The sequence below is a fragment of the Bos javanicus genome, chromosome 3 (assembly GCF_032452875.1).
Source record: "Bos javanicus breed banteng chromosome 3, ARS-OSU_banteng_1.0, whole genome shotgun sequence".
In the NCBI taxonomy this organism is placed as follows: Eukaryota; Metazoa; Chordata; class Mammalia; order Artiodactyla; family Bovidae; genus Bos; species Bos javanicus.
In genome coordinates, this window is record NC_083870.1 from 120,199,554 (window position 1) to 120,225,190 (window position 25,637).

The 25,637-nt window shown below is 62.0% G+C and overlaps 2 protein-coding genes and 1 long non-coding RNA gene across 17 annotated transcripts in view; all 3 read left to right on the plus strand.

The window, feature by feature from the left end:
• CROCC2 (ciliary rootlet coiled-coil, rootletin family member 2) overlaps positions 1 to 6,487 on the plus strand; it is a 76,971-nt gene extending 70,484 nt beyond the window's left edge. For 3 of the 6 annotated variants that reach the window (XM_061412899.1, XM_061412903.1, XM_061412901.1), the window contains exon 26: positions 3,364 to 4,571. In XM_061412899.1, the coding sequence (XP_061268883.1) occupies positions 3,364 to 3,794 (431 nt within the window). In that variant the 3' untranslated portion in view covers positions 3,795 to 4,571. Of the gene's footprint in view, positions 1 to 3,363 lie in introns of all 6 variants that reach the window. The other 3 variants (XM_061412902.1, XM_061412905.1, XM_061412900.1) reach the window with 3 other exon arrangements.
• Positions 6,488 to 10,253: 3,766 nt separating this feature from the next.
• Positions 10,254 to 25,637, plus strand: part of SNED1 (sushi, nidogen and EGF like domains 1) — a 74,881-nt gene continuing 59,497 nt past the window's right edge. For 7 of the 10 annotated variants that reach the window (XR_009735586.1, XR_009735584.1, XR_009735585.1 and 4 more), the window contains exon 1: positions 10,254 to 10,796. Coding sequence is in view for 6 of the 10 variants with exons in the window: in XM_061412907.1 (XP_061268891.1) it covers positions 10,584 to 10,796 (213 nt within the window). In the remaining 4 variants the exon portion in view is untranslated. The remainder of the gene's footprint in view (positions 10,797 to 25,637) is intronic. The other 3 variants (XM_061412909.1, XM_061412910.1, XM_061412911.1) reach the window with 2 other exon arrangements.
• Positions 10,804 to 22,261, plus strand: LOC133244998 (uncharacterized). Its single transcript, XR_009735589.1, has 2 exons — positions 10,804 to 20,070; positions 20,112 to 22,261. It is a non-coding gene; the product is annotated as an uncharacterized LOC133244998 (long non-coding RNA).

Sequence of the window (25,637 nt, forward strand, 5' to 3'; positions counted from 1 at the left end):
TTCCCCAGGAGCAGCCAGACGCTGCGGCTGGGTCTGGATGGGAGCTGGGGGCGCAGCCAGGGCCCCGGCGCAGGGAGGGGCGGGCCTCTGGAGCAGCCGCTCTGGAGCGCAGGGGCCGGAAGCCTGAGGGCACTCGGGAGCCCCGGTGGCAGGGGAGGGGCCCCTGGGGGCATGGTCCTGCCTTCCTTCAGAATTAGTCCCTCGGTGTGTGACGGTGTGTGACGGGACATCCAGGGAGACGCTAGGGGCTGGCGTCAGGCATCCAGCCCCCAGCGGACAGCAGGGGAAACCCAGGCGGGAGGGGCGCGCCGGGAGTCGGGGGCCTGAGGTTGGCCGCTCCACGGCGGGCGCCCCGACGAGGACAGCGGGCGGACAGTGGACATGTACCTTCAGGGAGGATCATGAGCCGGGCCAGGGGCCCAGCCTCAGGGCGGAGCGTCTGGTCCACGCGCCGCCTGCGCTCAGTCCAGGCGCTCGGCCCGGCAGCAGGGAGCTCGCGCAGCGCGGTTGGAGAGGTGCGTCCTGCGGGAGGGGCGGCCGCGCTGAGCCCCGGACGGCCCGCCTGCAGGGGGAGCTCGCGGTGCGCCGGGCGAGGCCCCGGGAATCAGGGGGGTGGAGGGGGTGGTCTCCGGAGAGATGGGGGTGGGGAGACAGGGAATGAGACGTGCAGGGCCTGGGTCGGGGGAGGCACAGGCTTGGATGGGCTTCTCTGTCTCAACCTGCGATTGGGGGCTATGCCTGCCCCGGGCCTGTCTGCCTGCCGCCAAGCTCAGCGTCAGCCCAGGGCTGGCAGGCCGCCCGGGGACCTCCCCGCCCCTCCGCAGTGTGACCCCAGCCCTACCTTTGCTGTCCCCAGGGAAGCTCCCAGTCATGGCAATCACCTCCCATCCCACGTGGTCCCCGCTGCGTGAGCCAGTGCTGCCTGGAGCTGTGTGGCCCTAGCACGCAGCCGCCCACCCCTGGAACCCGAGTCCCCTGGAGGGTGTGTCCTGCCGCCCTGGTGCCCGGAAGTGTGGGCACAGATGGCCAGGTGCAGCCGCTGCCCCTGCTGTCGCTGAGCTGGCCCTGGCCAGAGAAGGGAGGGTTTGTCCCTCATGAAGGTCCTGGTGATGGTGTCCAGCCAGAGCCTCTCAGACAGGGCACAGGGTCCAGTGTTCAACCCTGGACTTTGCGGGGGCCCCATGGGCCGGTGGATCCCTGAGCTTGTTGAGGGTCGCTTGCCCCGCGGGGTCCTGCACAGACCAGTTCCACAGTGGGGCAGGGCTTGTCTGGGTATCCTGAGCCAAGGGCAGAAGGACCTGGGCACACAAAGGCCAGGCTTGGCCGTACCAGCACGTAGTCATGGCCGCTGGGATGCGTGAGAAGCTGGCCGTGCCCAGGGCTCTTGGACTTGGAAGGACAAAGATGGGGTGGGGGCCGTGTGGACAGGAACGCGGAATGAGGAGGGCTGGCTCAGGGCGGGAGGAGAGGCAGAGGCCGCCGCCACAGCAGGGCAGGATAGGGTGCCTGCGAGCAGAACCAGGGGCAGCAGGGTCCCCGCAGGGGCTGACGACTGCCTGTGCCCCCCGCTGGTGATGACGAGGAGGGTGGGCTCCGGAGCAGACTGGCCCTCAAGCCCCAAGGCAGGACAGCAAGGCCCCACCGGCAGGGCACCACCCGGGGCACGCTGTCCAGCTGAGGTGGGCTCAGGGACAGGAGGGCGTTCCAGAGGGAAGTGGCCGGGTCAGTGGGGCGGCAGTGGGAGGCAGGGACCCTGGGGACAGAATTGGGGTCAGGATGGAGGCTCAGGGGCCAGCTGATCAGGACGGTCACTGAAAGCCAGCGGCCAGCCTATCCACACAAGGCCACTTACCCTCCCGCAGAGGAGGGTTGGCCAGCCAGGCCCAGTCAGCATGACCCTGTGCTGAGCTGGGGAAGTCGAGGGCTCCGTGGCCACTCAGGGTAGGGGGCCTGGGGATCCGGGAGGCCCAGATGGCACCGCCTCGGGCAGCAGCCCTGGAGCCCGGGGGGAGGAGAGGAGCAGCTAATGAGTTCCAGGAGGTCAGCTGTGAGGGGCCCAAAGCCCATAAACCCTTTACTGGTGTCTCAGGAGGGGAAACCCGGATGCAGCCGTTTATTTATTTTGGATTTCACTTTTCTCTCCTCTTTTTAACATGCATATCCAGGAGTGTAACTGGATTTTTAAAGAAACAGGACTTCCTTTTGCAGTGGAGGGGGACTCTTGCCTTCCCTCAGCCCTGAAGAAGAAAAGACTCTTTGCTGCTGTAGTATGGCCTCTGGCCCTCTGCCCTCCAGACCTGCCTGCCTTGTCCCAGGGCCCCCAGAGGCCAGGCCTGTCCAGAGGGCAGGGGGGCGGGTCGAGGAGGCTCAGAAGCAGGGACTGGCCAGATGGCCCCTGACCACTGCCCCACCCGGCCCAGAGCTGGGGTAGTGGAGACGGGTCCTGGTTGGGGCCCAGGTTCCCATCCTGCCCCGGTGACTGACAGCCAGGCCAGGTCTGCCCTGAGTGTCAGCTGCTTCCTCCAAAGGGACCATCCCCACAGGGGCAAAAGGAGCCCCTAAACCTTCCCCCAAAGATCGTGTGTTCTTTCGGTGACCGGTGACGGAGCATCTACCCCAGCTCTTCCATGACCCTCTGTGGGGCGTGGCGGGGGTGGGGCCAGGAAGGGCTGTGCCCAAGCAGGGCAGTCCCCAGGCAGGCAGACTGAGGGCCCAGGGGCTGGAGGGTCTAGGTGACTGTGGGTCCCGGAAGCTGGGTCTGTCCGATGGGTATGAGCTCACACTTGGGACAGACAGGCTGGACCTCTCCGGTGCAGAACAGTGTGGAGACAAAGCCCCGGGCATCAGGGGGCTCTGCCAGGGAGACCCCTCAGGTCTCAGGCTTCCATGGCCCTGCAGGAGTTGGGGGAGCAGTCAAGGACCTGTAAGCCAATGCGTGGGCCAGAAGAGGGGGCAGTGTGGGGGACACAGGGTCAGCTGGCCTGCAGGCAGGTCTGGGGGTGCTCTGTGTGTACCGGGGTGCCTGCCCTTCCCCCACTGACAGCCCCCCCATCACCAGACAGGGGATTGGCAAGTAGGGGAGGGGCAAGCCTCAGCTCGTGATGCCTGTGGGACCCACAGTCCAGCCAAGTGGAGAGAAGGACACCGTTAAAACAGACGCAAGTCTCTCTTTGGAGGCCTGTGGGCGGGATTCCAGCCCAGACAAGGCCCAGAGGTCGAATGCGTATACAAAACCCCAAGCCCACCTGCCGGTCCAGGAGGGTGCCTGGACCCCCACAGAGGGCAGTGGGGCCACCTGGATGCCCCGGGCCTCTGCGCAGCCCAGCCCGGGGTGGGCAGTGAGGTGCCTGGGGTTTCCCCCAGGTCCAGATGGCAGAGCTGGAGCAGGCCCACGCCCAGTGGCTCCAGGAGCTGGCGGCCCGGCACCAGTGACTCCAGGCTGCAGAGACGGAACGCCTGCACAGAGCCCGACCACAGGCTGCACAGGCCCCGGCGTCCCGAGAGAGGGAGCAGCGGCAGGCGAAGATGCTGGAGGGGCAGGTGGGCTGGCAGGGGTGCACAGGGAAGGGGGCGCTGTGCCCGCCTGGCCTCAGCCTGAGCTCCTCCAGGCCACCCCAGGGCCCCCACTGTGTCCTCCCGTCACCCCACACTCACTGAGGGGCGGAGGCAGGTCACCGCCCTCTCCACGCCACCATCGACCCCCATCAAGAGGGGTGGGGACAGTCCCGCAGTCAGAGGTCGCTGGGTGTGAAGTGTCCAGACGCGCCTGGCACACTGCACCATGGTGGCTCTAGAGTCGGGGACAGGTCAGCAGTGTGTGTGGGGGACGGGGTGGGCACAAAGCAGAACAGCGCCTTGAGCATTAACTCTGCCCCTCCCACACCCACGCGCACACACATGCATGCACACACATGCATACACACACATGCACGTGTGCACGCGTGCATATACAGACACACGTGCGTGCACACACACCTGCACATACATGCACACACATGCGTGCACACTCGTGCAAGTGTGCATGCATGCACGCAAACACACACATGCTGGTCAGGGCTGCCCCATGTGCTCTGAGCTCTCAGACACCAGGGAGCCACCTGGTCAAAACCCCCATTTCCCAGATGAGGAACCTGAGGCCTGGACCCGTAGTGAAGCCTATTCCCCCTGAGCAGTGTCCCTCCAGGCCACATGGGCTCGGTTCACCAGCCGAGGAGCTCTTTGTCCTCGTCGTGGCTCTGCGGAAGGGGTCCAACCACTGGGGTGGGCGGTCACCTCGGTCCCCAGGACGCAGTGGTGGTGACCCTGATCACAGGTAGGACCAAACACCCTGTCGGCTGCTGGTGCGTCTGCCATCTGCCTGGAGCTTCTCCGCAGGCACACCCGCCTCGGGAGCCAGGGACCGTGGCCTCCCAGTCCTTCTGGTCATGGTGCTCAGCCACGGGGCCCGCCCGCCCGCCTGAGCTCCTGCCCGTCCGCAGGTGGCCAACCGGAGGCAGCCGCTGGACCGGGACGTGCAGTGGCAGCGAGCCTGCCTCCTCCAGGCCTTCCGGGCCAAGAAGTAAAGGCGGCTCCCAAGCCCAGGTGGCCAGGCCGCCCCAGCCCCGACCAGCAGGCAGCAGAACCGCCGCTCAGCAGGGACCCAAGCTTGAGGGGCGCCCTGGAGTCAGCGGCGCCCTCTGACCCTTGACCGCCAAGCTCCCCCGGCCCTCAGGACCCCGGGCCCTGGCAGGCGAGGACCGAGCTCTGGGCCCTGCTCTGTGACAGGCCCCCCCACCAGCTGCACGGGGCCTCCCTGCGCCCGCGTCCGCCCTGGCACCGGGCGGGTGTGCTGACCGGGCCAGGTCCCGGCAGGCCGACTTCCGCACGCGGGCTGCATTCCGTGCCCTCAGCTCTGTAAACACAGGGAAACACGTGGAGAACATTTCCACCAACTGGAGCCAAAAACATAATGTCCTGCAAGACCCAGCCACCACCTCCCCGCACCCAGAGGCGGCCCGGCTCCGTCTCCAGGAACTGCAGGGCCGTCACGGTGGCAGGTGGCTGGAAGTGACTCAGAGTCTGGTCCCCGTGATTCACTGGCCGCGAGAGGCACTGGGGTGTAAAAGTTAGAGTTGTTAGAGAACCACCCGATTTCCCAGCCCATAAACGCCGGGAAAATTCCTGCGGGAATCCAGCCCCGGTTGCCACGGAGACCAGGGCAGCCATCTTCGGCCGGGCGGTTCACCTGTCAGTGTTTTTCTCCCTTTTCCCATGAACACGGGTCAGGGTGATCTGGTTCCGCTCCAAACGGCCTCTGGTCTCATAAGTGACATGTTGACAACATCTGTGGGCGCCAGCCAGCCCAGGACATTCCTCGAGCACAGGTGCCAGCCGCACCCCATCCGGGCTCCTGGGGGTGAGAGGGCTGAAGCTGGCCGGGCCCCCCCCCGGCCCCGTCATGTGAGCTGTGGCCCAAGCGTGTGACACCAGCCACCTGTCTGCGGTGACAGGGACCCAGCCTGTAACACAGGCTGTCCTGCCAGGGCCTCCTCTCGAATGGAACTTAGTCATGGGGTGACTGTATGTTGTAAACTGTCTAGAGAGAGGTGGCCAAACATGCTCCATTCCGCCCGTCAAGTCTGTCCAATTATCGGTGGCTGTGTTGAGAAGGATTCTGAAGTTCGACCCAGGCTCAGAGCGGAAGAGTGTTCAATTCAGTTCAGTCACTCAGTCGTGTCCCACTCTTTGCAACCCCATGGACTGCAGCACACCAGGCTTCCCTGTCCATCACCAACTCCCAGAGTGTGGTGAAGAGTGTGCTGACCCATTAGCAGTGATGATCTGGGCAAAGGAGGTGTTGGTGGTGGTAGATGCACCCAGACGGCCACCCACTGCAGCAGCCGGTTAGAGAGCAAAGAGCAACCCAGAGACACCACCCCCCAGGCCACCGCTGGAGAACATCATACAGACGGGAGGGGAAGGCCATGAGACAACGTGTGACACTCAGGGCCTCTTCCCTTCCTCCCTGGCCTGGTGGCCCAGGGACCTCGCAGTCCGCTCCCTGTGGAGGAGGGACCATGGGGTGGTGGGTGGAGAGGAAGTAGACAAGCACAGCCGGAGACGAGTCGGCATCAACGCTCTCCTCTCTGCGGGCCTGGCCTCTCGGGGTCGCACATCTGGACCAAAGCTCCCCATGCAGAGGAGGTGCTCAGTGGGCGCCCACGGATGAAAGAGGAACAGAGCCCAGATGCAGGAGGGATCGGAGAGATCTCCCAGCACTGACCTGCGAGCCACCTGGGCTTGGACCAACGTTCTCCTGGTGATTCCCAGAGCCTCCTTGCCTGGCTGCTCCCGGGAGACCTTACGTGCCTGGGACCCTCTAGGATTTGTCATATTTCAGTGAAAGTTCAACCAGTGGAGGAGACACTATTTTCACTTGTTCAACATAAAGTTGTATATTTAGGTAAAAGGATTTTTCTAATGGAAGTAAACTGTTTTCTTAAACATTTCCAGCGGTGAGCACGTAGCTTCTGTGTGAAAGTCTGATGGTCACCGCGCCTGTGCGGATGGCTGTGCGCCCAGGACCCAGGCACCCCTCTGCTCCATGCACCAGCTGCCCCAGCCCGCCTCTCAGTGTCATGACCGCACCCGGCGGGCTCCCCAGGAGCGGGACCCCGCCTGCCCTCCAGGCTCTGTGACCTGCTGACCTCATTCTTGGAGCAGATAAGGGTCTCCCTGGGGTGTCACCTGTGTGGAAGCCCCATGGCTCTGGGGAGAGGGAGAGAGAGTTGGGGATGCAGCCAGCTGGCTTCTGCCCCTAGCAGCGCTGCTGGAGACCCCGCCCCGCCCTGCAGGGACCAGCCCACCTGGCCAGGTTCCAGTGGGGGAGCACGCCCCACCTTGGCCGGCATGGGGTCCTGGGGTGTCCCAAGTCCAGCTCGGGGCTCCCTATCTAAATTGCACACACACTCAGGCCCTAAATTAAAATGTCACAGGCCTGTTGGGGAGGCTCAGGTTTCCCGGTCGCAAAACACGAGCCTGCTTGATAAAATGATTTTGGTTTTGATAAATGTGGACTTTCTGTGGCGAAGACAAAGGCACCCTTGAGTCCGGAGGGGAACCTGAAACAGCACATTGCTAAAAAGTATTTCCTGATAATATTTTTAGCACCTGGAAAAAAGAATTATTTTTTCTCTCTTGCGCCTGTGGAGTGTGTGTGTGTGTGACTGTGTTTGAAATGTAATGCCCAGCGTGGTGGAGCCTCCTGTTAACTCCAAGTCTCCCAAAAGGGACTGCACATAGCCCAGGGCGAGGGCCCTGGAGGCTCAGCAGGCCTGTGCCTGGGAAGTACAGCCTTGCGGGGTTTCGCTTGCCGCTGGCCCCACCCAGACCAAGCGTGCCAGCTCTCCGGGGGGCCCAGGCCTGGGCATCTCACAAAGTGCGAGAGGACTCCCTTGGGAGGCGGGTTGAGGCCCTGTCTGGGCCAGCCGCTCCCACTGAGCCTGGAGAAATAGTCCTTCCTGGGTACGTCTGCTGAGCACCACGGCATGCACCCTGCCCCCATAGGCGCCCAGGTGAACCCAAAACTTAGCCCCGAAGTGAGCCTTTGCTAGGGTCCCCGGCATCCCACCCAGAGCAGGAAATGCAGCAGGGGGAGGGGCCCCCCCTGCACCCCCTGCAGGAGGGGTGCAGGTTCAACAGGGGTCCACGGTCAGCCTGGAGCACCCCACCCCGGCCGCCTCCCTGTCAGGGTGGGGCCCCCGGCCCTCCCCCCTGAGGAAACAAACAGGGGCAGGCTTCTGCTGGGCTCCCCACTGGGCTCCGAGCCCACCGCGCAGCTGGCAGACGCTGCCCGGTTCCCACCGAAAGCCACACATGGAAAAGCACGTCCTCCTGGGCTCCCACCATGGGGACCAGCCTTCTGGCCCCTCTGCCCTCTGGCGACCCCATGGGGGTCATGTCCTGCCCCCTCCCTGCCTTTGCCAGTGAGGCTCAGGAGCAACCTTCCTGTCCCAGGAGGGCGAGGCTGCCACACCCCTCCTCTGACCTTGGCCGTGACCTCCATGCTGCTGGCCTCTGGGCTTCCCCCACCTCCCCGCTCTGCAGCTGAGCCAGCAGGGTGCCAAGGAGGGGTTCATGGAAATGCCCGTGTGTGCCAGGGTGTGGATGTGTGTATGTGTGTGTGCACCAGTGTGTGTGTGTGCACACACGTGCACTGGAGTGTGTGCTTGTGTGTGTGTGTGCGCTGGTGTGTGTGTGCACATGTGTGTGGGGGTGTGTAAGGTGTATGTGCTGGTGTACATGTGTATGCATGTACATGTGTGTGTGCACCAGCATGTGTGTGTGTGCCAGCATGTGTGTGTGTGTGTGCGCTGGGGTGCATGTGTGTGTGGACATGTGTGTGTGTGTGTATGTGTGTGTGTGCTGGGGGGTGTGTATGTGTGTGTGTGTGTGTGCTGGGATGAGTGTGTGTGGACATGTGTGTGTGCATGTGTATGTATGTGTGTGTGTGCGCACGCTGGGTGTGTGTGTGCTGGGGTGTGTGTGTGTGTGTGCTGGGGTGTGTGTGTGCTGGTATGTGTGGTGTGTGTGCTGGGGTGTGTGTGTGTGTGCTGGGGTGTGTGTGTGCTGGTATGTGTGGTGTGTGTGCTGGGGTGTGTGTGTGTGGACATGTGTGTGTGCATGTGTATGGATGGATGTGTGTGTGTGATGGGGTGTGTGTATGTGTGTGTGTGTGTATGTGTGTGTGCTGGGGTGTGTGTGCATGTGTGTACACGGGCATTTCCCCACCCCCACCCCCGGCCCCCGCTAAGAGCCGTGTGGCACTGGAGTCTGCTCCCAGGGCAGGTCCTGCAGTCGGGTGTCATCTCTGAATTTCTCCCGCAAACATGTGCGGCCATGGCCTTTCTCATCCTGCGTTTTTTTGGAGCCACAGTTGTCCTGCTGCCCTTGGGGTCTCCAAGGCAGAAGCCTGACCCAGGGCCGGCCCTCACACAACTGAGCAGGATGGGGCTACAGTGGAACTGGAGGGACAGTCCCTCTCAGGGTGGTGCCAGCAGGGCATCAGCCACAGTGGGTGCCTCCTGAAACTCGGCACCTGACCAGCCTGGAGGGCATGAACATCACAGGGGTGATGTGTAAATCTGTGACCCCCAGTCATGGCTCACACATACAGGACCCCTCCACTAGCTCTTAGAAGTCACATTTAGTGTGCCTTGCTCTGACTGCAAAGTGATACATGCTTGTTGAGGACATTTGAGAAAATACAGAGAAGCACGAAGCCAAGTGTAAAACAGCCCAGCTGGTGAGAGCTGCTGTCCCTGCTGCTCTCTGCTCATCTCTGAGCCGCGCACCCTAGTCTTCAGGGGCCCCAGGCTTGGCTTGTGGTCATGTATCAGCCCGCACTAGCACCTGTGAGCAGGGATGGGGAGAGGTGCCGGGCTCCGGCCCTGCACTGGGGGCCCAGATGCCAGCCCCCGCGGGGACAAACACTCAGGGTCTGATTCTCAGGGCAGTGGGCCTGGCGGCAGGAGGAGGGCCAGGGTGGCCGCAGACTGGAGACAGAAGCTCAGTTGTGGGCTCTCTAGGTCCTGCCCCTGCCCACGCAGCATCGTGCCCGCAGGCCAGCAGGGACCAGCCACCCTGGAAGAGGGATGCTCCCCGCAGGTTTCGCCCCGGACTCCCCTGCTGTGAGGTTTCCTTAGGTCCCCAAAACCATCTCCACCAGTATTCTCCTGACTAGGCCACGCAGGGCGGAAACTTTTCTTCATGCCCTGCATTCTCCCAGGCCAGGTCCTCCGCTCATAAAACCGGATGGCAAGCCTCAGGGCTGGGGTGCGGGGTGGAGCGTGGATGCAGCCTCTGGCCGCTTCCGGAGGAGCCCATTCAGGCACTGCCAGTCAGGGTGGCCCCTGATCCACGACACTCTGGCAGGTCGGTGGCCAGGTCCCCTGGGGGTCAGGGGCCTGAAAAGGCCGCCCCCACCCCGGGGGAAACCTGCTCCCCAGGCCCAGTAACCCATGCAGGCCTGAGGGTCTGTTCCGGGACCTCTTTGTGGACAAGTCGCTTCCTCTGGGCTGGCCCCACGCGGGCGGCAGGGGACCCACGGAGGAGGAAGGGGTGGGCCACTCCGGGGGCGCTGGGCGAGGGCTGGGCCCGCCGTCGGCCTGACGCTTTAAGAGCCGCCTAATTTGCATGGCCCGGCCCCGGCCCCGCCCAGGCCCGAGTGACCGCCGGCTGGATATTTAAATCGCGGCCACAGGGGCGGGTCCGGCCTCCAGCGCGGTCCCGCCCGGCGCCTTCCTCCGAAAGAGGCGACCCGAGCGCGGCCCTGCCGGCAGGGCGGGCGCGACCCGGGAGTCCACCTACCTACGGCGCGGCCGCGCTGCCCGCACGCCCGCCCGGCCCTGCGGGTCACTCCCCACCGCGGCCTCGCTCCGTCCCGCGCTGACCGCAAAGCCCCGTTCCGTCCCCCTGCGTCCCCGCCTCGTCGCCTCTCTGTCCCTGCTGTGTCTTCGCTGGGTCCCCGCTCCGTCCCCGCTGTGTCCGGCTCGCGTCCCCGCTGTGTGTGTCCCCGCTCCGTCCCCTCCCGCCGACCCCCGGCGATGCTGCGCGGCGCCACCTGGGCGCTGCTCTTGGCCGCGGCCCTGGGGCTCGGGGCGCGCGGGGCGCGCGGCGCGGTGGCCCTCGCCGACTTCTACCCGTTCGGCACGGAGCGCGGCGACGCGGTCACCCCCAAGCAGGACGACGGCGGCTCTGGGCTGCGGCCGCTCTCCGTGCTCTTCCCGTTCTTCGGCGCCGAGCACTCCGGCCTCTACGTGAGTAACCCGAGCCCGCGGGGGGCGCCAGGGAGGGCGCTGCGCCCCGGCCGCTGCCCGCCGCCCGCCGCCCCGACTCCCGCCGCCGCCAGCAACTTGGCACCGCGGCGGCCAGAGGTGGAGTGAGGACAGCGCTTCCTCCTCCGGCGGCCAAGGCCGGACAGCGGCCCGAGGGAGCGGCGGGCGGGGCGGGGATGCGAGCTCCGGCCGGCCACCTGGGCCTCGCCGCTGCCCCTTTCCCTGCCCGACCGCCCGGCGCTGGGGTCGCGGGCCGACCCTGCGCAGCGTGGGCCGTCGGCTGTCCTGCGTGCTTCACCGACAGCGCTGCGGCAGCGGGCCGGCGCGTCCTGCATTTCCCAGTGGGGCGCGCCCCCCTTCAGTTCCTGGCTTGGCTGCCAAGGTCCCAGCCCCTCTGAGGACCACACGGCCCGCGCGCGCTTGGCACCTGAGGCCCACTGCCCCGAGGCTGGGGCCTGCCGGGACCTTCAGGGGCGCTCTGGGGAACCCGGCAGGCTGGTCCTCTCTGAGCCCCCGGTCACTCTCCTGGACCTGGGGGACCACTCAGGCCCAGACCGTCACACCGGGACACCCGGAGGGAGCGCAGGAGAGTAGGGGTGGCTACACCCAAGGACAGCACCTCCGCTCCGGGGGCGGGGGGCCCAGGCCACCGAGGGAATGAAATGTTGCGCCTCAGGGTTGCATCGAGCATTCACTCGGGGGGTGGGGGCCATGCGCCAGCACCCCGCTGTCCCCCAAATCCTGGCTGGAAAAGTGCTGGGCGGGGCTGAAGTCCTGTAACCTCCCACCCCGGCTCCCGCCAGCCCCTTCCAGTACCCCTTCCACCGCCAGCCTCCCCCCCTCCGCGCCCCCCGCCCCCGCGCCCGTCAACTCACCCCCATCAGCACCTCCCCCGTCACTCACCCCCATCAGCACCGCCCCTCTTGACCCCAGCTCAGCCCACATCCCCTCTTCCTCTCCCGCCTGGGCTGCTCCGATGCCTCGGGTGGGAGGGGACAGCCATTCTCTCTCGGTGCCACCCACTGAACGTCCCTCTGGGCCCGGCCTTGGACAGAGGGGCTGGGCTGACTTCCGGAAGCACGGGAAGGGCGGGCAGCTCTGGGTCTCTGGGAGCCAGGGAGGCCCATACACCCTAGAAGTGGGAAAACCCACGCTGGCACCACCTTTCCAGAGCATTCTGTCCAAGTGCTCCTTGAGCACGCGGGCCAGGCTCAGCCACCTGGCTCCAAGTCACAGGTGAAAACATGATTAAAACAGTTGACTCTCTTAACCGCCTCACCAAAAACACCCACCCCTGCCAAAACAACTGGGAGCAAGGGCTCTGAAGGGGAGAGCTCTGCTAGCAAGACCCGTGGGTTCAGGAGAAACCAGCCCTGCGGTTCATAACAAAATATGTGTCTCCAGAGGCTCTGTCTCCCAAAACTGACACGACCCGACACCTGCCGTGGGGACAGAGGGCCCGCGTCACATTGTCTCTGCTCCGCCGGGAAGACAGTCAGACTCCCGAGGACACTTGCCTGAAATAACTGCTGCGCTCCGTGACCGAGCAGGGAGCGGGGCAGAGGGTTAGAACTGAGGGCAGAGAAGGGAAGGGATTCCGAAACAAGTAGGTCAAACGGCTGCGTCCGAGTGGACCCCTCCGGGCCAGCCCCCAGCCCAGCACCGGGCTGAGGGAGAGCCCTCCAGGGCTGGGCCCCTGCCCCCGGCCTCTGCCCCCTTATCCCCAGCCAGTGCTCCGCAAAGAGCCGGTTTGTGGAGTGGGAGAGCACACGGGTGGGTGAAGGCAGGCCCCAGCCCCTGATGCTGCCCACACTGTACCCTGCTCACACCGTGACCCTGCGCACACCGTGACGCTGCCCACACCGTGACCCTGTGCACACCGTGACCCTGCGCACACCGGGACACTGCCCACACCGTGACCCTGCGCACACCGGGACACTGCCCACACCGTGACCCTGCCCACACCGTGACGCTGCCCACACCGTGACGCTGCCCACACCGTGACCCTGCCCACACCGTGACGCTGCCCACACTGTGACCCTGCTCACACCATGGCCCTGCTCACACCATGACCCTGCTTTCTGCTGGGAAACGGACCCGGTGCTGCTGCGTACGGGTGGCCCCCTTCTGGGAAGCCCCCTCATCTTGCCACAGCAGCTGTAGCCGGCACTTATCAGGCTGTGAGAACTGTCGAGAGTCCCTTCTCAGCACAGACCAGGCCAACACTGCCAGCGGGCATGGTGGTGGCAGCCGCCCTGTGGAGGGGAACCCTCCTCACCAGGAGCCAGACAAGAGGCTGCACCTTGGCCTGCCAGCCTGGCCAAGGGGCAGGGCCCACTCGGGGCAGTGTGAGGGCTGAGACACCCTCAGAGGGCCCGGTGGTGGCCGGAGGCCCCACGCCCCTGCAGAAGCCCCCAGCTGCAGCCCCCCGAAGGCCGCTGAGGGAGATCTTGGCTCCTCTGGCATCAGGCGCCCACTAGCACCTCAGGCAGTGATTCTTTTCCCTCCCCCAGGAGGGAGTGCCAGGCTGGCAGCATCTGTGAAGGTGCTGGGCACCCTGGGAGGGCCCACAGTCTGCTGCTAGGGTGCGCTGGCTGAGATGTGGACGTGGGGTCTGTGGCTGTGTCTCTAAGACAGCTGTTGGGGGTGGTGCCCGAGGTGGTACACCCCCTACCTCGGTGTGCCCCCGCCCACCCCCCAGAGGCTCTTCCAGCCCCTCCTGGCCACTCACCTGTGGAGCTGTGACCCCCTGGACTACCGAACGCGGGTCTTCCCCGTCCTGGTCTCTGGGGCACCCTGGTGCCAGTTCCCGGGGGCCAGCCCTGGGTGGGAGCTGGAGCGTGTGGGCGAGGAGGGCAGTGAGCCCTGTGAGCCCCAGGCGAGTCCTGCTGGCTGTCGATCTGGCCTGTGCCCTGGCTGGTGCCCCAGGAAGGGCTAGCTCAACACCTGGCATCTGCTGGCCCGCTGGCAGCCCCACCTGGGGCACAGTCCCACCTAGCCTCTCCCGGACCACCCACCCAGGGGAGGGGCTTCCACCGAGAACCTGGTCCCCCAGCTCTGCAAGCCTGTCCCGCCAGTGACAGGTGTCCAGCTGGCCCTGTCACGGCATCTGCCCACCAAACGTCTGCAAGACCCACCTGACCCCCAGACAAAACCAGTGAGACGGAGGCAGAGCTGGCCGCTGAGCTCTGCTTAGAAACGCATGAGTCCCTGATGGGCAGGGAGGGTCCTGGCCAGGCCCCTCCCGATGCCCCCTTCTTGCTGGTGCCCAGGGAGGACGGGGAGCCAGCAGCGGTCGAGGAAGCGAGTGTCGCGGGGCAGCCCAGTGACCCTGCTCTGGATCAGGACCGCCAGAGGGCTGCCACACAAGTGTGTTTGTCTTTGCACACTGTGATGGGGGCGCGCGCGGAGGTGCATGGGGACATCATGCACTGAGGGAAGTGCAGGGAGTCATGACCCCCTGGCCACTCAGAGGCCCAGTGCCCGGATCCTGGCTCCCAGACACCCACAGGAAAGAAGAAAATGAATCTGGGAAATCTCACTCCAGAAAGGAGGCATGTGACCCACGGATGATCAGGACTCCACGACAGGGCACAGAGGCCGTCGGCTGGGGGCTCTCGGTGGCCGCAGAGGACGAGTGAGGCATTAAAACAGTGGGAATGACAGCCTTGAGTCCGTTAAGTAAAGAGAAGCCAGTGGGTTCACACCGGCGTGAGTGAATGCGCGACGCGGCACGCACACGGAGGACGCTCTGCGTGCCCAGTGCTGGGTTGCTGTGCGTGTCCTCCGCAGGGATTGTCCCTGCCGGGGGGATGGACGCATTGTCGGCTTCGGGGTGAAGGCCGTCACTGCTGCAAGCTCCTTTCACGGTTCAGGAAACACCTGTCTGTGCAGCAGGAGAGGGAACACGGTCACGCAGGCAGGGCAGAATCCTAGCGTTTGCCGAGTGTGGATCCAAAGTGTGAGCAGTGTCTTATAGGCGTCCTGTGAGTCTGACAGACACCTCGTTCCCCTGGGAACGCCTTCCCATGGGAACCCCGGAGCCCCGGGCACGCACCTTGCCACCCTCACCAGGAGGCTAGCCTGCCCTGCTTGGGAGAGCTCAGGTGGCCCTGTCCCAGCTCTCGGGGGCTATGATGCTAGAAGCGGCCAGCTGGCCACACTGCCCCGGACAACCCACCGTTCACTCACTACGGACTTTCTGATAATTCACTTTTATGCGTTGATCTCGAAACCTTGATGGAGCCCCAGAGCTGAGTCAAGGAGGGGACACAAACCAGCCGCACTGTTTAATTTTCAGTTTTAAAATAACTTTTGTCTCGTTTGTTCGCGGTGCTCACCCAGCCCCTGGAGGAGAGTTAGCTCCTAGAAGCAGCCTTATAAATGTCGGGTGTTCATCTTCTCATCTTCGGGACGATACACCCCAATCCCATCATTCCGAAGCAAGCACACTGAATGTTTTGGCAAAATCCCTTCTGGTGTGTTGTCGAGTGTGTTTGGGGCTGCCTGTCATACAAGTTCCCATTCGGCACACTTCTTTCAGTGTTATACCACGAGCATTTTCCAGTGCCTCAAATTTGCTGTGCAAACCTGCTTCTGCTGACAGTGTAATATTCCATCCTGTGGCTATGAGCGCTGTTACTTCAGTCGTGTCTGGCTCTTTGCGACCCTGTAGACTGTAGCCCCCCAGGCTCCTCTGTCCATGGAATTCTCCAGACAAGAATACTGGAGTGGGTTGCCATGCCCTCCTCCAGCGGGTCTTCCCAACCAGGGATCAAACCCCCGTCTCTTATGTCTCTCGCGCTGGCAGACAGGATTGTTATCGCCAGCACCACTGACCGTAATTTTTGTTGGTCACGAGCTGTGGGCAGTGCGGCAGCCTCAGTGTTTCCTGGGATGCTTGAGTGCACGTCCAGCTCACACACCTTTGTCCAGGCCTTTGGTTCTTTCCTTTTCTTACAACAAGTTCCTCATCCACACCCTCCTCTGGGGTGAAGGGGGCTCCTCGCCTGAACTGAGTCAGCCTGGAGGGCACTGCTCTGGCCCCCCAGCTTCCAGGCCACACAGGGCACCTGTGGTCCAGCTGATGATGGCATGGGGGCAGTGGGCAGGCCCAGGGACAGAAGCAGGAGGACACTGCTCCTGTAGCTCCGAGACTGGGCAGCTGCCCAGCTGGACACCCCCATACCTCCTGCGTGGGGGCCCAGCCTCAACACCTCAGGTCTGTGACTAGCCCTCTACAAACCGGGCACGCCGCTCACCCCACTGTGTGCAAACCAGCGCTCTGCTCCCAGCCCCAGGGCTCAGTCTGAGCGTCGGGGCTGAGTCCGGGGCCACAGGAGGGGCACGCTGTCCTCTGAGCTGCTCCAGGGTCTGAGTCCAGAGCCAGACATGCCCTGCCACCTGCTCCTGGAAGAGGGGGCACAGCATAGGCACCCCAGAGGTCTGCTGGAGGTGGGGGCTGGGATCCCGGAGGAGTGACCGCCGTCCCGAGTGCGCCTGGCAGGGTGTGGGAGCAGACACACCGGGTCTGCACTCAGAGACGACATCTGGGGTGGGGGGTGTCTACGGAGCTCAGGGCAGCAAGGTCAGGCTGTGCTGGGTGCAGGCTGCTGTCCCCGCAGTGTCCAGGGCCCCCTGGGGACTTGGGATCTTGTCCTGGGGGACACCTGGCCGAGGGATGGCAGATGAGGGAAGAAGGTGGCTTTGCTGGTGGCGGGGAGCAGGAGCTGTGGTCTGGTGGGGGGCGTGGGGGCAGGGGAGGGGCGGTGAGGCCTGCAGGAGGCTCAGGACAGGGCCTGGCCCTCCTGAAGAGGCCGCCCTGGTGGAGGGGCTCAAGGGCCTGGGCTCAGGGCCACAGGCAGGGCCACGAGGCCTGGGAGGAGACCAGAGGGTAGTCACGGGGAGGCCCTGATTGGACAGCGGAGGAGGGGCAGGGTGTGCAGCCCAGGAGGGCCTGGGGGAGGGCTCTCTCCAACCCCCCACCCACTGCGGGGCCTGACGCCAGCCCTCTGCCCATCCCCAGGCCTCACCCTGGTACCATGGCAGCGGCTCCAGCCCCCTCAGTCCGCTCTGGCACTCCTGAGGCCAGGAGAGGCCCGCCCGGCACATGGGGTGCTTAGGGAGGGCCAGCCTCTCCTCTGCAGGCTCTGGTATCCAGGGCCCCACCTTGCCCAGGGCTCCGGGCCCAGCCCACAGTTGTCCTGTGAGCAGGACCCCAGTCCCCAGCTGTGCTTGTGGAAGGAATCCTGGTTCCCTAGAAAGCTGCCAGGAAATAAAAGACATGCCTACATTTTTCAAAACAAGCTTATAAAAGGCCTCGGGGCTTTATTGTTTTATTTCTGGCAGAGACGTCAAAGCAGGAACCGAGGCCCCGCCCTCCGTGATCTGATGTTTGCAGAGCTGGGTGCTGTAGCTGCGGGACCCCGGCTCCCCTCCAGACTGGCCCGCCCAGCCCGGAGCAGCCGCTACCCAGCAAGGGTGGCTCCAGCCAGCCCCAAACTGCCCAGCTCAGGGACCAGCCAGACACACGTCCCACAATTTCAGCTGTGAGTGGCCTCTGAGAGTCTCCAGGACATTTCCGCTCCTTCCCCGCTTTATCCAAGTCGGAAATGCCTCCAGGTGGTCTCTGCACTTTCTCCTGGGTCAGGGGAGGGCCAGCCCTGCTGCCAGCCCCCTTCCTGGCCACACACACCCCCAGTCAAGGGCAGGCCTCCTTCATGCCCCACGGGCCACCTTCCTGCTGCACATGACCCTGGGTCTGTCCCAAGGGACCAGCGACTCCCCCACCAAGATCCTCGCCTGCCAGGGTCCTAGGCGAGGAGTCAGCACCTGCGGCTGCCCGCTCCACATGGTCGGCTCCATCCACGTTGCCTTCACGGGGCAGCCTGGGAGCCAGCCCCAGCTCGGGGGGCCAGTGCTTAGACCCCTAGAGAGGAGGACCCTACTGTGGGCGAGCACAGCAAAGCCAGCACTGCCCCCGAGGCCTGGGCTTGGGAAGACCGGAGGGTGGCCACAGGGAGGCCCTGGACGTCAGGAACTGCAGGGAAGTGGGGGGCAGAAGGGGCTTCGGAGCCAAAGTCCTGCAGGCCGCTCCCAAGTGCCCTGCTCCCTGCCCCGGGGGTGTCTCCCTGCCTTTCTGCCAGCATCCCTAGGTGGGGGAAGCAGGCAGGCCCCCACCCCGGCTGGCTTCAGGCCCTGAGGGACGGTGGGTGCAGGACCCCAGCAAACGGCCAGTTCCATGTTGGGTTTCTGATCCATCAGCGGCTGAGGAGGCGTGGGCCCTCGCAGGCGGTCCCGGTCGAATCCTTTCTCCTGTTTTCCTGTCTCTGTTGTGTGTTTTACCAAGCGCTGGCGCAAGTAGAAAAAAAATACTAAGACTGACCTCTTGTGGAGGTTGCACTCGCAGGCCCCTAAGGGGAGGAATCACAGGGTGGGGTGGACAGGGGCCCCCGCAGGGGTCTCCGCACCCCCGGACCCTGCCCCGCCCGGGGATGTTCTTCTCTGGACAAAAGAAGTCCGAGGACGGTCCTGTCCAGGTGGGAGCGCTGGCCAGCGGCCTGGCCGCTCAGCACGGGGCCCGCGCCTCCCCACCGCGGTCCCGGCCCTGCTGGGCCCTGGCAGCGGAACAGGGCCGGCTTGTTCTGCCTCCTTCCTGGCCCACACCCCGTGGGAAGGGCGGCAGCCATCTGAGGCGGGCCCGAGACGGGAGCCGGAGGCGGCCAAGTGCTGGCGGGCAGGCCGGAGGCCTCTGCACACGCCGCACGCACCTGAGCCCGGGCTTCAAAGGCAGGAAGGAAACTTGGCGGAGCGTCTGCGGAGCCACGCGGCCGGGCCAGCTCGGGGCGGGGGCGGATGGGGCGGGTGCCGGATGCGGGCCGGGCGAGCGGGCAGGTCCTCCGGCAGGTGGCCCAGCCCCGGGACCCTGCGGCCACGGCCTTGGCCTCCTGCCCTCCTAACTGCGTCCCCCTCCAGCGCGGTTCCTCACCCTCCACTCCGTTTACCTAAACGCAGGCACAGAGCCGCACCGGCGCCAGTGCGCGGCTCCGAGCGCAGGCCGCGCCCCGCCAGCCAGCCACGCCACGCCCCCACGCTCGCCACGCCCTCCCAGACCACGCCCCTCACATTCGCCTCGCCACGCCCTCGCCCGGGCCCATCGCCCTGACCACGCCCCCGCATCCGGGCTGAGGTCGTAGTCCTGCACTTGCCTTCCTCAAAATTGTTTGGGTTCCTCCATTCATATTCTGTCTACCTATTTATAATTAAAATACGTTCAAGCTACTCCACAATTGCACTCACCTCACACGCTAGCAAAGTAATGCTCAAAATTCTCCAAGCCAGGCTTCAACAGTATGTGAACCAAGAACTTCCAGATGTTCAGGCTGGATTTAGAAAAGGAAAAGGGACCAGAGATCAAATTGCCAAAATCCGTTGGATCATCGAAAAAGCAAGACAGTTCCAGAAAAACATCTACTTCTGGTTCATTGACTACCCTAAAGCCTTTGACTGTGTGGATCACAACAAACTGTGGGAAATCCTTCAAGAGAAGGGAATACCAGACCACCTGACCTGCCTTCTAAGAAATCTATATGCAGGTCAAGAAGCAACAGTTAGAACCGGACATGGAACAACAGACTGGTTCCAAATAGGAAAAGGAGTACGTCAAGGCTGTATATTGTCACCCTGCTTATTTAACTTCTATGCAGAGTACATCATGCGAAATGCCAGACTGGATGAAGCACACGCTGGAATCAAGATTGCAGGGAGAAATATCAATAACCTCAGATATACAGATGACACCACCCTTACAGCAGAAAGTGAAGAGGAACTGAAGAGTCTCTTGATGAAAGTGAAAGTGAAGAGTGAAAAAGCTGGCTTAAAACTCAGTATTCAGAAAACTAAGATCATGGTATCTGGTCCCATCACTTTATGGCAAATAGATGGGGAAACAATGGAAAAGTGAGAGAGTTTATTTTCTTGGGCTCCAAAACCACTGCAGATGGTGACTGTAGCCATGAAATTAAAAGACACTTACTCCTTGGAAAGTTATGACCAACCTAGATAGCATATTCAAAAGCAGAAACATTACTCTGTCAACAAAGGTCCGTCTAGTCAAGGCTATGGTTTTTCCAGTGGTCATGTATGGATGGGAGAGTTGGACTATAAAGAAGGCTGAGCACCAAAGAATTGATGCTTTTGGACTGTGGTGTTGAAGAAGACTCTTGAGAGTCCCTTGGACTGCATGGAGATCAAACCAGTCCATCCTAAAGGAAACCGGTCCTGAATATTCATTGGAAGGACTGATGCTGAAGCTGAAGTTCAAATACTTTGGCCACCTGATGCGAAGAGCTGACTCATTGGAAAAGACCCTGATGCTGGGAAAGATTGAAGGCAGGAGGAGAAGGGGACGACAGAGGGTGAGATGGTTGGATGGCATCAGTGACTCGATGGACATGAGTTTGAGCAAGCTCCGAGAGTTGGTGATGGACAGGGAGGCCTGGTATGCTGCAGTCCATGGGGTCGCAGAGAGTCAGACACGACTGAGTGACTGAACTGATAATTAAAATATATTATTTAATATTTAAAAATATATTTTAATTATTAATACCTAGATCAAGTTGTTCATCAGTTTCACTGCAGTGGGCTTTTGGGGTTGTCCCTACTTTTAGGCCATCCCTACTGGTGCTGTTTGTGAAAGTCCGTGAACACATGTCTGGGTGCACGTGGGCGCTGGTGTAAGGGTGGGCCCTGGAGGGAGAGGGGCGCACCTGCCACTCCAACCCTGACCCAGTGGTGTGGGTGGGTGAAAATGCGGTCCTGATGTTCTTTTTCATTCCTGAGGCTGAGCACTGGATTTCCTCATTCGTAAATGCACAAAGTCTTTTCTCTTTTCCACTGAGTTTGCTTTTTTCATGTTACTTTATGGGAGTCTGTATCTTCACTGGGTCACAAGTGTTGCAAATAGATTTCCCCTTTTTTTCTGCGCCTATTTCACTCTCTATAGTGGCATCTTGGGTGAATAGACACGCTTGAGTTTAACGTGGTAAATGAACCCATCTTTATTTTTATGGTCAGAGGTTTCTGTGCCTGATTTTTAAAATTCCCCTCAAGGCATGAATACATTTCCAGTCATCCTCCCACCCGCCAACAGCCTCATGGCTGTGTGGCTTGGTCGCTCACACCTGTGCCCCGGCACACGCACACGTGAAGCAGGCACATGACTCCACTTGAAGGAAAGTAGCCCCTTCGGCCGCCTCCCTTGCCTGAGGGTGCACACGCTCGGGCACTTCTCTGTGTCTATTTAGATTGTCTCCAATATTTTCAGGACAGTTTTATAATTGATGGCAGGGAAGACCTGCATGTTTTTTGGTTAGACTTATCCTTGAGGACTTGATATTTTCTGTACTATATAGATGGTGTCTTTACTTCGTTTCTTTTCTACTTACTTCTGTTAATGCAGAATCTCAGTTGAGCTCTTACCTTTTCTAATATTATAGTTGAAGCCAGACCAAACCTCTTATTAATTTTACTACCTTATCCAGATTCTTTTGGGTTTTCCACATCCGTGTTCATGGCATTTGCAACTGGTGACTGTGGTGTTTCTTCATCCCTAATCATTTTACACTTGGGCTCATTTTTTGCCTTGCTGTGCTGGCTGGATATCTGTGTCCAGCAGATGTAGTGTTAGCAGGGTCTGAAAAAGGAAGTGGTCCAAGTTTCACCACTAAACGTGTTGCTTCTTCCTGTTTGCTCTCAAGATGCCCTTTTATCATGTTAGGATGTCCCTTCACGGGCTTCCCTGGTTGCGTAGTGGTAAAGAACCTGCCTGCCAATGCAGGAGACATAAGAGATGTGGGTTCGATCCCTGGGTTGGGAAGATCCTCTGGAGGAAGGCATGACTACCAACTCCAGTATTCTTGCCTGGAGATTCCCAGGGATAGTCATATTCCTATTCTCATATTTGGGGAATTTTTCACATGTGGATGTTGGCTATTACTAGATACCATCTCTGTGCCTACAGAGATGATTGATGATTATATGATTTTCACATTTAACCTGTTAAATCGGTCATTTAAATTAATATTTTCTAATGTAAAGGCACACTTGTACTCCTAACAAAAATCCAAATTCGTAATGATTATCCAACTTATATATTGCTGGATTCATTTTGCTAATAATGCATTAATATTTCAGCAGATTTTATATGTGCCATTGGCCCATTATTGACTGGCCTTGTTAACTTTTACCATCAAGGTCATGCAAGCCTTGTAGAATGAGCTGTTCTGTCTGGAAGAGTCCATGTGCCTCTGGGCTTATCTCCTGGATGTTTGGTAGAACTCACTGGAGCTGCCACCTGGACCTAGAGCTTTCTTGGTGGGAAAATTTTGAACACTAATTCGATTTCTTTATGATCATATATTAAAAATTAGGTTGTCTGTTTCCACTCACATGTGGTAAGCTGTTTTTCTCGGGGGAATATCCATTTTATATACAATTTCAAGGTTATTAACATAAAACTGTTGAGCTCTGGGGTTTGATGGTACCTTCCTGATGTGCCAGCATCAGCCTGTCACTGCTCCTTGGAGACTGCCCAGGCCCAGGGCTCCCCGTCGGCTGTTAGGAGCCCTGGCGAAGCAAGCACACACCATGTGGTTTGCATTGGTGTCCCTGGCTCTCTGAGTCCCATGAGGCCACACAGAGGGGCCCAGGCAGATGGAACCCAGACTGTGGGCCTGCATCACAGCCAGGAAACCCTGGGCCCGGGGATGCCACCTCTCTTGTGGCAAGCCTGCCTTTGTCCCCAGCGGAGACCACACTTTGTCCAAGGCCAATCTCTACAAAGACAAACTCAAGACCCAGCCCAGGCGGGGAGCAGACAAGCAAGGCATGCAGACCGCCTCCCTCCCGGCCCACCTCCCCTCTGGCTCCACCTGAGTCTGCCCATCTGCCCGCCTCTCTGATTCTTCGGGCCAAACCCAGGCGATCTGCTGCCCTCAGGACTTGAGCAGCGGGACAGGTGCAGGTGGCTGAGCTGGATCCCATGGGGGCCGGAGTGCTCCATGGCCAGGCCTCCGTCCACCAGGCCCCACGACTGCGTGCAGACCGCCCGCTGACCTCAGCCACCCCCCCCAGGGATCACAGAGGCAGCTCCCGGCCTACACTGAGGAGCCCCCCGGGACAGGCAGACCCCTGGCCCATCCCCCCATCACTGTCCCTGCCTGCAGACCTGGGGGACTCGGGCTTTCGTCCAGGGTCTGTTAAACTTGATTCAGACCTCCTGGCCCACTGGTGTGGCTAAGGACCAAGGCCATGTCGCCCAGCACTGGTGGCCTCAGTCACCACACACAGCGGACCCTGAGGCCAAGTGTGCATTGCTGTCCGGGAGACAAAGGCACACTGGCGTGTTTCCCGTGGGGGTGGGGCCCGCACCGGGGCAGCAGGCGCAGCAGGGCAGTGTGTGACCCGAGCAGGCCAGCGGGATTCAGCAGCCAGGCTGGGTGGCCCTGCGGTCAGGGAGAGGGATGCCCCCCTTCGCCCCGGCCCCTGCCCAGAGGGCCACCAAAGGGAGCCAGACCCTTCCTGGGGTCGCGTTCTCTGAGCAAACAGGGCCGGAGGGGTGGATGGGGCAGAAGACCTTGGGGTGATCTTGAGGCGGTTGGCCTCGGGCTCGTGACACCAGGTGCCCTCAGAGGGTGGGGAGGCGGGGTGCCCACTGGACTGCTGACTCCAACCTCTGCAGAGGCGGGGGTGCCTGTGAGAAGCCCCCCGCATCACTGCCAGACACAGAGTTCCAGGGGGTGGACGGTGGCAGTGCTGAGGCCAGAGCGGGCAGGTGAGGCTGAAGGGCAGCAACATCGTGGAAGCATATGGACAGTAGTGAGCGCCCACCCCGGCTGCAACGGGCCAGCGTCTGTGCCCACAGGCCTGGAAAGTGGCGGTGGCTTTGCTGCCTGGCACAGAGCCCTTCCTTTCGCGGAGTCCATGGTGGTGGCCGTGTCTCTGGCCCCAGGAGGACCTCGGGGCATCCCCACCAGTCCCATCAGAGAACACACCTGAGGGCCCCAGCCGGGAGACCAGCCGCCGCCGGCCATTGCCACAGCAACAGGCCCATTGAGGGGCCCCCTTGGTCCAGGGGCAGCAGCCCCCCGACACGGGCTGCAGACCTTTCTGCAAGGTCAGGCGGTGACCGTGGGCGCGTGGTGGCCACCAGGGCTCTGAGCAGGCGGTCGGCATGTGAACAAGTGGAAACACAGCTATTTTTAAAGGGCTGTAAAAACAAAGGAAAGGAACAGTGCAGCCTGTGCGATGGAGACTGTGGTCCCGGATGAGAGTATTTATCGTCTGGCCCTGCACACAGCAGTCAGCAGACCCTCCTGCAGACCCTTAGCAGCCCCCGCCCCCCTACCACCGCCGCGGGTCAGGACAAACCCTGCGTGTCTGGACCCTCAGAGCCCCCTGCCCCGCGGTCGCGGCTGGAGCGGGATGGGTCTGCCCATCGCCCTTCCCTAGAAGGGGCTGAGGCTGGACGGCTGCTGCCCCCTAGTGGACACCATCCGGTCCGGCTTAGCTGCACCGTGTGTGAATCAGGCAGGCTTTCGGGGAATCCCCTGAAACTCGAGGTCCCGCCAAGCCAGGGCTATGCTCCAGGTGCTGGGGTGGGGCTGAGCCCCCCAGGGCAGCTGCCGCTGTTCTCGGTGGAACCGAGCCGGCCCCTGGCCTGTCCACCTTCCTGATTTGGCCACCCACCCTGCTGGCCCTTCCCTTGTCAGTGGTCGAGTCCAAGTCGGCCCCAGTGGGGGGTGGGGGGGACAGAGTCACAAACCCCACGGGTCACGCTCCGCTCCTGCGAGCTCTCACGGGGAGCCGCAGCGCCCCGTTTTACACAGGATGCAGCGGGCACTGACTCGGGCAGGGGGCCCGCTGGGCAAGGACGTGGGCCTGCGCTGGGCTCCCGACTCCGAGTCCTGCTGCTGCAGGCGCTGGGGTCGGGATGGGAGGGGTCTGTGCTGCCCGCCCGCCCCTCTGCACGTGCGGGGCCCCTCAGAGGAGACCCCAGACACTTCCCCGACAGACGTGCAGGGGCGGTCTCACGTTCACACACGGAGGCCACGTGGCCCAGATCCACCTACGGGGTCCTGTCCCCGCTGCAAACCCGTCTAAGCCCCAGTAAACGGACTCGGGCATCTTCTGCTCCCTCCGGAGCGCGGCAGTCAGGGGCCCGCAGCGAGCCGCCCTAACCCCAGCGCGGGGGCTCGAGGGGGCGGGCAGAGCGCGGCCCCTCCTCCCCGCTCCCTGCGAGGCAGCCCCCGCCTGCCCCTTCTCCTTCTCACGTCTCTCTTTCTTTCTCTTTCATCTTCACCACCGAGATAGAATTCACATACCCTACAATTCCCCCTTCATGGATCACAGTCTTGTGGCAAAGGGACTTGAGCGGTGTGCTCAGTCGCTCAGTGCTGTCCGACTCTTTGTGATCCCAGGGACTGAAGCCCGCCAGGCTCCTCCGTCCATGGGATCCTCCAGGCAAGAATCCTGGCGCGGGTTGCCATTCCCTCCTCCGGGGATCTTCCCCACCCAGGGATCCACCCCATGTTTTGTGTCTCCTGCATTAGCAGGTGGATTCTTTACCACTGAGCCAGCTGGGAAGCCCCGTGAAGGGACGCATGTAACTCAGTGAAATTATGGATGCTGTGCAGAGCCACCCAAGACAGATAGGTCACGGTGAAGAGTTCTGAAAACTCGTGGTCCACTGGAGAATGAAATGGCAACCGACTCCAGTATTCTTTTTTATTCCAATCCCGAAGAAGGGCAATGCCAAAGAATGTT